This window comes from Pomacea canaliculata, linkage group LG4 (assembly GCF_003073045.1).
Source record: "Pomacea canaliculata isolate SZHN2017 linkage group LG4, ASM307304v1, whole genome shotgun sequence".
In the NCBI taxonomy this organism is placed as follows: Eukaryota; Metazoa; Mollusca; class Gastropoda; order Architaenioglossa; family Ampullariidae; genus Pomacea; species Pomacea canaliculata.
This window is the reverse complement of record NC_037593.1, coordinates 29,457,760-29,468,662: the sequence shown is the minus strand read 5'-3', so window position 1 is coordinate 29,468,662 and position 10,903 is coordinate 29,457,760. Positions and strand designations below refer to the sequence as shown.

Sequence of the window (10,903 nt, the reverse complement as noted above, 5' to 3'; positions counted from 1 at the left end):
CGAATATCCGAGTAGTTAGAGCGCTGGCGACCGAACTGAGAGCGCGCATTTATTAGGTTTAGTTTTGGAATATCACCCATCAATGTGCACCAATGTCGATACAAATATATATATATCCCAGAGGATTTTCTCCCGATGCAAGCATAAGATTGAAGATGAAGTGCACATGTTGTTTGATTGTTCTGCCTATGAAAGCTACAGACCGAAAGTTGATATTTTAAAACCTGGAACTCCATATAAACAGTCCAGAGATAAAATTACACGAGTCTTTATATGTAACTTTGAAACAACCATCAAATAAATCTCTAGTTATCGGGAATCAAATATTTAAAAACTGAAATGAAATGAATACATTCTCGGAAACAAAGAAATGTCAGTATACATAGATAACGCTATTGAAAATATTGCTGTTGCTGTTTTATTCCCTTTAATTTCCCTTTAAAAAAAACAACAACGGATTTGCTCAATAAAGATCATCAATCATCAATCATCATCCTCATCCTCATCACATAATTGACGATGAATGATGTCTAGCACGTGAATGCACACAAAGTAAAAGGTAACACGCAAAGTTCTCTGTCTCTACATAATAGTTTAAGAAACTGCAAGCCTTTCAGTAATTTACTCACACCTGCTTGAAGATAGTAATTGGCCTGTTCAGTTTTACCAGCTGTTTCAGCTTTACTACCCTTATCCCTGATGTACAAGAAGTCTCTGGCCTTAGGAAGACTGTGTGTTGATGATATCGCTAATTACATACAAGATGTAATGATCTTTGTCTCTACTCTGTATACCTGCCGACCATCAGGTGCGCATGTGGACAGAGATGACGATTGCTGCAAGATTTGTGTCTGTATCCTAATTAAGATTCGATCACTTTTATCAGTTTTTGTAACATAAGATAATACCTTCGTCGTGGCTTAAAATAATCTGCAAATTCACTAGGAAAGATTTGGGTAGGCCTCCACTTTTCCCTCTCTCTCTCCCAGTGGGTTAGCACAGACACCGGACACGAGTTGCGGCACTGCAGATGGCGCTGGACGTTTTCCTGCCCAACTGAGAAACTCTCGAGGTCTTGTCGAAGTGCGAGCAGTTAAAAGCTTTTCTGCCTCGCTTGCTTAAAGGCAGAGCCGAGCCCGTAAATGACACCAAACCATTCTTCTGTCCGCTGTTGTAAAAGTTCCTCCGTCTGTTACCTGCAACGCTCTCTACCGCGAAAGAATTTATAAACGATCAAGTGTGAGCTGGAGGGGAAGGCTGATTAACAGATGCGGGAAAGTACACGTGCAAAAGCTTGATGCAGACACAGATATACATTAATCAAATTACAGTTCTATGTCACGCAGAATGGGATTGAACCATACCTACCTACCTATGTAATTAAAGCCGAGCTTTACAAGCAGAGGACCTCATAGAGACTTGTCTGAAAAGTAATTAACTATTGATCCTTTTCTTGTCCTCAGCGTCGTAAGATTGAATGTTTCTGAGTCATAGCTACAGGTGTGACACTTTCTGTTGGGGATGGGTCTACACACAAAGGTCACTGTCAACACACTCCGTCCCATGTTCTTTCGTACAACAGAGTACAAAGATTAGAATGGAGAGGGTGATAACTCTTACATAACTCAACCATCAATAAATAAACATGATTATTGTCCCAAATTTCATATTAATGTCATGAATGACTAAACCCTCCCTGACGCTCCTTGTTATTATTCAAATGTTTCTCCAATAGTTCAACAAAATTTAATTTACTGTTCGGATGTTGTCCAGAAGTTGTATCGTCACCAGCCGGGTGTTTCTGCCGAGTCAGCACCTGCGGTTCTGGGACACTAAAGTGTATTGTTGCAGTCAGGTGTGTCAGCCTAGCCAGCACCTACTGTTTGGAAGTTTCGGAAAGTGTGGAAGGATATTCAAGGAAGTGTAGATGGGTGTGTGTGTATGTAAGCATGAACGTCTCTGGACAACATCCAAACCGTAAATTAAATATAATCCACCTATGAAAGCTATATAATTTATATATGAAACACGGGTATCCTAAATGTATACTAAAGCTTTTATTTATTTTTAATGCTTTTTAAGGAAAAGAGGCGATACATCATTTAAGTATAATTCTGGTATCCGACATCTAAAGTGTGAAATGAGAGATGGTAGGGTGAATAAAATATTGTTAGATATAAAATATTTATAATGGTCAGTATTTACTGGGCATACAAAGAGAAAGTGTTGTTCAGTTTCAGATGTACTGGGACTTAAGGAGATATGGCACAGTAAAGTTTATGCCAAATTATCATAATATCAAATCACACCAAATGGTGGCAAAATAATCTGTTTCAGGATTTGACATTCCCACACTACACAAAAACAATATTTATACAGATCCAGAATAAAATGATAACATCTTTTCTTGTTGATGTAGCAATAATAGTATTAAATAAGGAAACATTGACAAAAAGTAAAATAAACGGCCCAATAAGGTGAAAGGTCAGTTGAATATCATACTCATTTATTGTCCTTTGTTGGATCATTTCTAAACAAAGGGAAGCACAGGGCTACAAACCCACCTTGTTGAGACCACAGGGAAGTAGGGGAAAGCATTCAATGTAATCAGACAAGTCTGCAACAGCTTTCACTCTAGTCTCCACACTATTGTATATAATTTTAACATTTAAAAGCATTTTTTCCTTAATACCATTTCTGTAGCATTTCATATTTTATATATCTAAAGAAAAAATTTCTGGTCATACCCATAGTGGACCCAACCGTTCCTTTCTGAAAACGGCTGCCAACTTGCAAATGTTACTACAAATATACCTACTTTGAAATCGTGAGGTTAATATCAGGTGTATCTTTATTTGTTGGTCGCCGATATGTTTTGACTAACCTGATGTGTCACACATATTACAGACACCATACAGTAATTAAGTTTACTAAGCAAGTAGAAACAATTCAGTAAGTAACAGTAGCTGCCATCTTTTTAATCCATCCTAAGGGGCACAGTGACAGTTCCATCCCACAACTGGTCTGTCCACTCACCTTAGCTCGTCTCGTCCAGTCACCTGACGTCATAGTCTGATGTCTAGAGGACACAAACAGGAGAGAACCACATGTTGACAGTTATTCACGTCCGAAATACTTTCCCATGCTTGGTATGTCGTTGTCGCTATAGAAACAGTCACAATCTTTCATAGATCTTTGTCTCCAGAGAGATAATGAGAGATTTAAAACACATACGGATGTCTGTGTATATGCGATTGTGCATATATTTCTATGTGTGCAATAATAATAAAATTAATTTACATGGCGCTATTCCCACCATCAAAAGCTAGCTCAACGCGTCTCACAAAAAATATCATAATTAATAACCTCAAATGTTACTGTGCAGTCACTGTGCTGACATTTTGAAATACTTTTTCTTGTTTTTATAAGGTCAAAACTCTCTATAGCGAAAAATATTGATAGACGACTCCGAGTTCATTAGGGAGGTGGAGATGGGCGGCATCTGTCGGTCAGTTAATAGATCCGGAGAAAATATACCTGCCATGAGGTCAATCGTTTGGGAGGTCAGCATCCAAATATATCCACCAATCAAAATACAGTTCTTCGTTACGCCGCCTGGGATTGGACCATAATTGTAAAGGATGTAAATATGGCGGAATCTATAAAATGTGTTGCGAGCAGACGACACCACGAAGAGAGCAACTGAAAGTAGTAAATTGTTTATTCCTTCCTTCTCAATTTCTGAGTAAGAGCTACTAGTGAATCATTTTCTCACCAAGTAACCAAGTAACGGGTAGAAATGGCAAGTGGGATGGTGTCAGCTTTACTTGTGTTTGTGGTCTTGGTGGTCGGCAAAGCAGAAGCAGGTAAGGCTTGCTGGTGTGAAGAAGGCGTCGAACAATTTGTAAAAGTTGTGTATTGACTTGTTGGTGTAGTTGTCAGCTGAATACTCATAGACATAGACGGAGAAGACGTGCACTAGGCAAATCGTAAGTAAACAGAGTTAGTGTGACTTCTTGAACAATGCTTTATGCACTTTCAATACAAAAAAGACCAACCCCCCCCAAAAAAAAAAAAAAAAAAAACAAAACAAAAAAAAACAAAAAAACAACAACAAATAAAAAGACGAAAAAACCCAAACAAGAAAGTCTTTAGCATTTTTTTTATAACCTTTATGTACAGAACGAAGGGTCTATATTTAGACTCACACATGGTACACATTCACTATTAGTTCTTTTTTCTGTACACAAAAAAGTTGCTAGTATTAACACATAATGTACTTCACAATTGACACATTCCCTACAATCTATAATAATTCACTGTCACAGCGTAGTTTTAAAATATTTTCACAATTTAGTTATCCATTAGCAATATATTGTTGCCGTCGTTTCACTTCTGATTAATCGAGATATGAAGCTGTTTTTTTTTTTTTTTTGGTTGTTGTTGTTTTTTTAAGATTCTCCTTGCCCCTCTATTGCGCAATGCCCATGGTGTCCTTACGGCTACGTCGATGAAGACGACTGCCAGACTTGTATCTGTAAACCAAGTACGTTTACTTTTGCTGCATTTTCTCCTACTAATGTATACAGCTGAAGATTTCATATGAGCCTAAAATATTTCTTATTTCAAAGAAAGTGGAGAGATGGCATGGAAGAATTTGTCGAAAGCAAATAAACAATTTAAAGCCGTGAGTACTAACAGATGATAAGGTATGTTTTAAAATAATTTTTTAATTGAGTTAACCATTACCAATGTATTGTTGCCGTCGTTTCACTTCTGATTAACTGAGAAATAAACTGTTTTCAGAACCTCCTTGCCCCTCTGTTGCGTATTGTGCTGCATGTCCTTACGGCTACATCTATGAAGACGGCTGCCAGACTTGTATCTGTAAACCAAGTACGTTTACTTTTGCTGCAATTTCTCCTACTATGGTATACAGCTGAATATTTCACATGAACCTAAAGTATTTCCTTTTTCAAGAATGTGGAACGCTTGTGTGGAAGAATTTGTTGAAAGCAAATAAACAAATATGAAGACTTGAGTACTAACAGATGACAGGGTATGTTTTAAAATATTTCCACTATTTAACTAACTATTAGCATTGCATTGTTGTCGTCGTATCACTTCTGATTAACTGAGAAATAAGATGGTTTTTGTTAGAACCTCCTTGCCCTAATGTGCGATGCCCTGCGTGTTCTTACGGCTACATCTATGAAGACGGCTGCCAGACTTGTATGTGTAAACCAAGTGAGTTTACTTTTGCTGCAATTTCTCTTACTAATATTGACAGCTGAAGATTTCTTATGAACCCAAAATATTTCTTATTTCAAAGAAAGTGGAGAGATGGCATGGAAGAATTTGTCGAAAGCAAATAAAGAATTTGAAGACTTGAGTACTAACAAATGACAGGGTATGTTTTAAAATATTTTCACAATTCAGTTAACCATTAGCAATGTATTGTTGCTGTCGCTTCACTTCTGATTAATAGATATGAAACTGTTTTTTTAGAGCCTCCTTGCCCTTCTATTGCGCTTTGTGCTGCATGTCCTTACGGCTACATCTATGAAGACGGCTGCCAGACTTGTATCTGTAAACCAAGTACGTTTACTTTTGCTGCAATTACTCCTACTAATGTATACAGCTGAAGATTTCATATGAACCTAAAGTATTTCTTTTTTTTCAAGAATGTGGAAAGCTCGTGTGGAAGAATTTGTCGAAAGCAAATAAAAGAATTTTTAAGCCGTGAATACTAACAGATGACAGGGTATGTTTTAAAATATTTTCACTATTTAGCTAACTATTAGCAATGCATTGTTGCCGTCGTTTCACTTCTGATTAACTGAGAAATAAACTGTTTTTTAGAACCTCCTTGCCCTAATGTGCGATGCCTTGCGTGTCCTTACGGCTACATCTATAAAGACGGCTGCCAGACTTGTATCTGTAAACCAAGTGAGTTTACTTTTGCTGCAATTTCTCTTACTAATATTGACAGCTGAAGATTTCATATGAACCTATAATATTTCTTATTTCAAGAATGTGGAAAGATTGTGAGGAAAAATTTTCTTAAAGCAAATAAACAAATATGAATTAGTGAATACTAATAGTTGGTAGGGTATTTTTTAAAATATGTGTTTTTTTTTTATTGAGTTCACCATTAGCAATGTATTGTTGCCGTTGTTTTACTTCTGATTAATCGAGATATGAAACTTTTGTTTTAGAGCCTCCTTGCCCGTCTATTGCACAATGCCCATGGTGTCCTTACGGCTACGTCTATGAAGACGGCTGCCAGACTTGTATCTGTAAACCAAGTACGTTTACCTTTGCTGCAATTTCTCCTACTAATGTATACAGATGAAGACTTCATATGAACCTAAAGTGTCACAAACCTGCTGCGCTATATATATTTTTAAATATTTTTTTAAGCCTAAAAGGGGACAGGGAAAAGTAACTGGAAGGGGGAGGTGGTAAAGACAGCAATGACTGCGGCTGTCAGGGCAACAGTCTGAGGCTTCCCGCGCCGTGCAGGGATGGCCGGCCGGTCTTTTTAATCAGTTGGTGTTGATAGGTTGTTTTTGTTCGAAGAACAAAGGAAAGAGTGTTGTGATGTTTTGGATGTTTATTGTGTGAATGAGTTTTTCCTTGACGGGAGCGGGGAGAAGTAACAGTCTCCTCGGTGTCATCAGTGCGTCCGGAGCGGACGTTTTGTTTGCAACAAGTCTTTAACCGACTTGGTGTTGTAGTCCTGACTGGACTGGGTACAAATCTTAATCAGATTTTCATGTTATTTAACAAGTCCTGAACAGACTTGGAAGTTAGTCCTGACTGGACTGTGCAAATCCTTACCAGATTTGTATAGTAGCGTAACATTGAACATGCTGAGGATTTTGTGGGGGTTTTTTTCTTTCACTTTTGTTGTTTGTTCTTCGCTTATTCATCGTATCCGCCGGGGAGTTCGCCGACCAGCGTTGAATTAACATTTTCAGGAAGGGCGTCGGTGCCAGAGAAAATTTTATGTTATATTCAAGTGGATACTTCGTGCTACTTTCAAGTGTAGATTCTGTGTTGTTTTAAAGTAGATACTTTGTTGGGAACAGTATTGTCGGCAGGAATATCGGATATTTTGAGACATTAGAAGAAACTTGTGTTCGGACTGTGAGCTGGACAATTTGGACTTGTTTTGTGTTTGGTTTTTACTTCCAATTATATTTATTTTAAAATTTAAATTGTTGTCGGTGATTTTTATCTTCCTCGTCTGAAAGGCACTGTAGAGTGCAGGTGACATAAAGTATTTCTTTTTTTTAAGAATGTGGAAAGCTTGTGTGGAAGACTTTGTCGAAAGCAAATAAACAATTATAAATGAATGAATACTAACAGTGCATAGGGCATGTTTAAAAATATTTTCCCAGTTTTGCTAACTATTAGCAATGCATTGTTGTCGTTGTATCACTTCTGATTAACTGAGAAATAAGCTGTTTTTTTTTAGAACCTCCTTGCCCTAATGTGCGATGTCCTGCATGTCCTTACGGCTACCTCTATGAAGACGGCTGCCAGACTTGTAACTGTAAACCAAGTACATTTACTTTTGCTGCAATTTTTCCTACTAGTGTATACAGCTGACGATTTCATATGAACCTAAAGTATTTCTTTTTTCAAGAATGTGGAAAGCTTGTGTGGAAGAATTTGTCGAAAGCAAATGAAGAATTTGAAGCCGTGAGTACTAACAGTTGATATGGTATGTTTAAAAATTTTTTCCACTATTTAGTTAGCCATGATTTGATATCTGATTATAACCGAAATATGAAACTATCTGTTCAGAACCTCCTTGCCCTAATGTGCAATGCCCTGCGTGTCCTTACGGCTACATCTATGAAGACGGCTGCCAGACTTGTAACTGTAAACCAAGTACGTTTACTTTTGCTACAATTTCTCTTACTAATACTTACAGCTGAAGATTTCATATGAACTTAAAATATTTCTTATTTCAAGAAAGTGGAAAGTTTGTGTAGAAGAATTTGTAAAAGTCACAAAAACAAATATGAATCCGTGAATACAAACAGTGTATAGGGTACGTTTTAAAATATTTTTACAATTTTGATATTAGAAATGCATTGTTGTCGTTGTATCACTTCTGAATAAATGAGAAATAAGCTGTATTTTTTAGAACCTCCTTGCCCTAATGTGCAATGCCCTGCGTGTCCTTACGGCTACCTCTATGAAGACGGCTGCCAGACTTGTAATTGTAAACCAAGTACGTTTACTTTTGATGCAATTTTTCCTACTAATGTATAGAGCTGAATATTTCATATGAACCTATAATATTTCTTATTTCAAGAAAGTGGAAAGATTGTGTGGAAGAATTTGTCGAAAGCAAATAAATAAATATAAAGCCGTGAATACTAACAGATGATAGGGTATGTTTGCTATTTAGTTAACAATTAGCAATGTATTGTTGCCGTCGTTTCACTTCTGATTAATTGAAATATGAAACTGTTTTTTTAGAACCTCCTTGCCCCTCTATTGCGCATTGTGCTGCATGTCCTTACGGCTACGTCTATGAAGTCGGCTGCCAGACTTGTACCTGTAATAAAAGTGAGTTTACTTTTGCTGCAATTTCTCCTACTAATGTATACAGATGAAGATTTCATATGAATCTATAATATTTCTATTTTTTAGGAATGTTGAAAGTTTGTGTGGAAGAATTTGTAATATGAATACTAACAGTTGATAGGGTATGTGGGGAAGAGGTGTGAAAGAATTTTGTCTTGAATAACACTCAGCGAACTGATTTTAGAATAAGTATTTGTATATGTTAGAATTTATACATAACAGGTGCGCAATAAATCATGAATCTATAGAATTAGGAAGAAGCCGACACTTGCAAACATAAATTTGTTGAAATGTAATCTGTATATATAACTACCATACTAAAAGCGAAATAAGTTGTGGTATACAACTAAATGCGAGGTATGGAACTATATTTATAATTATATATGGTTCAATAATGAAACGGAGAAGTTAAGCTGTTTGGTGTAGTCAAACATAGCTACTGATGAAGAGTTTCGGAAAGACCTGTGGCTAGTTTAAAAAATTACATGATATAGACTGTGTAGTGCTAAAGAGTGTGTTATATTATTAGTTTCACTAATTGTCAGTTATACACATCTGACAGCAATATTGTGAACTGAATTTTTGTGCTGTGTGCTACAATGAGTGTCTTGTAGTGTTAGGCAAGTCAAGACTTTTCTTTGTGACTGTGTGTAATATGATTGTTACAGGTCCCGCATGTGAAATCAAATGAAAGACAATGTGTGCACTTCCTATTTTAAATAAGTCTATATTGTGTGCATATTGTGGTTGTCGTTAGCCAGTCCATTCTCCTGTCTCTGTGATTTGCTTATGACTGACATACTGAACACTGTTTGAAGACTATCAACTCATTCTGGACGTAAAGACCTAGCTCCTCAGCTGAAGCATGACAAACCAATTAGTTTACCGTCTTAGCTGTTTACTGCAGGAAATGAAAAGTAGTTTTTGTCAGATTTTGTCTGATACTCGTTTAAAGATTTACCCGAAACATCATCGATTTGTACTAGATTTTTGTAGGAGAGAAAAGTGTTTAATAATCAACTGGAAAATAAATGGATACAAGGAACACCGTACTGAATGCTTCGTAAGATAGATAACAGAGAGAATGGGAGACGTTGATGATCAAAGAGCCAATAGTTCTATTTTATGAGATCCTGAAATCATTAATAACAACTGTTATAAGGAAATAAGCTGTTTCCTATTCATGTAGTTTATAAATCAAGATGAAATTCTCAGTGAGGTCCCAGGCCTGCTGCCTAAAGATCAGATGCAGTAGTGTGTAAAGTAAATTAATCATTTATCTGATTAGAGCAGTATATAACTTCATTGGCTTGTACTAGATACATATTCCTAGTAGTTATTCTGTACGTTTAGTAGCAGCACATAATACAATAAAGTCTGTGTTGTCAAAATAAATACTTCTTTTGTTTGTATTCAAACCTAGTGTTGAGTGAAAACTACACAAACCCACCAGCATTTCATTGAATTCATCGTGATCGTCTGGTTGTGTACAGTCTCTGATTGCTTTACACCACAAAATACTTTTGAAACCATGTAGTTTGGAGAAACAGACTTGTCATTCTGTATTACTCCGACCTGTGTGTGTGTGTGCGCGTGCGTCTTCGAGTGGGCTCGCGCATATAATAATTAGGGAGTTCCCTTCACTGCATCGTCTTAAGGCAGAAACAGGACTAGACTTTCCCGCCCTGATTAGACCTGTTTAGTTAGTCCACTTTTATCAGCCTCAACCCACAACTGCGGCAAATCTTGAATGCCTGTGATTTGCTAAGAGAAGGATGCCATATTGATACACTTGACCAGCCTGCTACACCAGCATCAAGAAGTTTGCTGGAATAATTTTAACATCCCAAATTTGTCCATAATTACCATTCCGCTAGTGACATGCACAGACAAGAAGCAAAATTTTCCAACTGACCTAGTTACCCGGTAGCTTGGTGCTTCATTGGCGAAGGGGAAAATAAGTTAGGCGAACTAACGTTTTCCAGGACAGTCAGAGACGAGCAACTCGAGGTGACGGACCTCCGACACATTGTCCTCTTGCATATAACGGACGGTGGATTCAGCGGTGAGACATTGAAGTGAATATTTCTGTGTCGTGCAGTGGAAATCTGTGTGTGAGGACGACCTTACACTGTGTTAGCGGCACGTGAATAACGGAAGCTAACACCGCTTTACACATTGACACAATGATTACAAACGAATTGATAGTTGCCACAAGATCTTTAATTATAAAGTGATAGGTTCGTTGAATCACAATGTTTTCGATGTTTGACATGCTCAAAGTTTTATGCATTCT

The 10,903-nt window shown here is 37.1% G+C and overlaps 1 protein-coding gene across 16 annotated transcripts; it reads left to right on the top strand.

The window, feature by feature from the left end:
* Positions 1-3,668: 3,668 nt before the first annotated feature.
* On the top strand, positions 3,669-10,002 carry LOC112561996 (BPTI/Kunitz domain-containing protein 4-like). 16 transcript variants are annotated; one of them, XM_025234907.1, is made up of 12 exons: positions 3,672-3,866; positions 4,457-4,546; positions 4,807-4,896; positions 5,161-5,247; positions 5,509-5,598; positions 5,863-5,949; positions 6,219-6,308; positions 7,484-7,570; positions 7,816-7,902; positions 8,162-8,248; positions 8,500-8,589; positions 9,276-10,002. In XM_025234907.1, the coding sequence occupies exons 1-12, from the start codon at positions 3,800-3,802 to the stop codon at positions 9,296-9,298; spliced, it is 975 nt and encodes a 324-aa protein (XP_025090692.1). In that variant the 5' UTR covers positions 3,672-3,799; the 3' UTR covers positions 9,299-10,002. The 16 variants fall into 16 exon arrangements, with proteins under 16 accessions (XP_025090700.1, XP_025090695.1, XP_025090708.1 ...); XM_025234910.1 differs by lacking the exon at positions 7,484-7,570 and having other exon boundaries at positions 3,670-3,866; XM_025234912.1 differs by lacking the exon at positions 4,807-4,896 and having other exon boundaries at positions 3,671-3,866.
* The last annotated feature ends 901 nt before the right edge of the window (positions 10,003-10,903 follow it).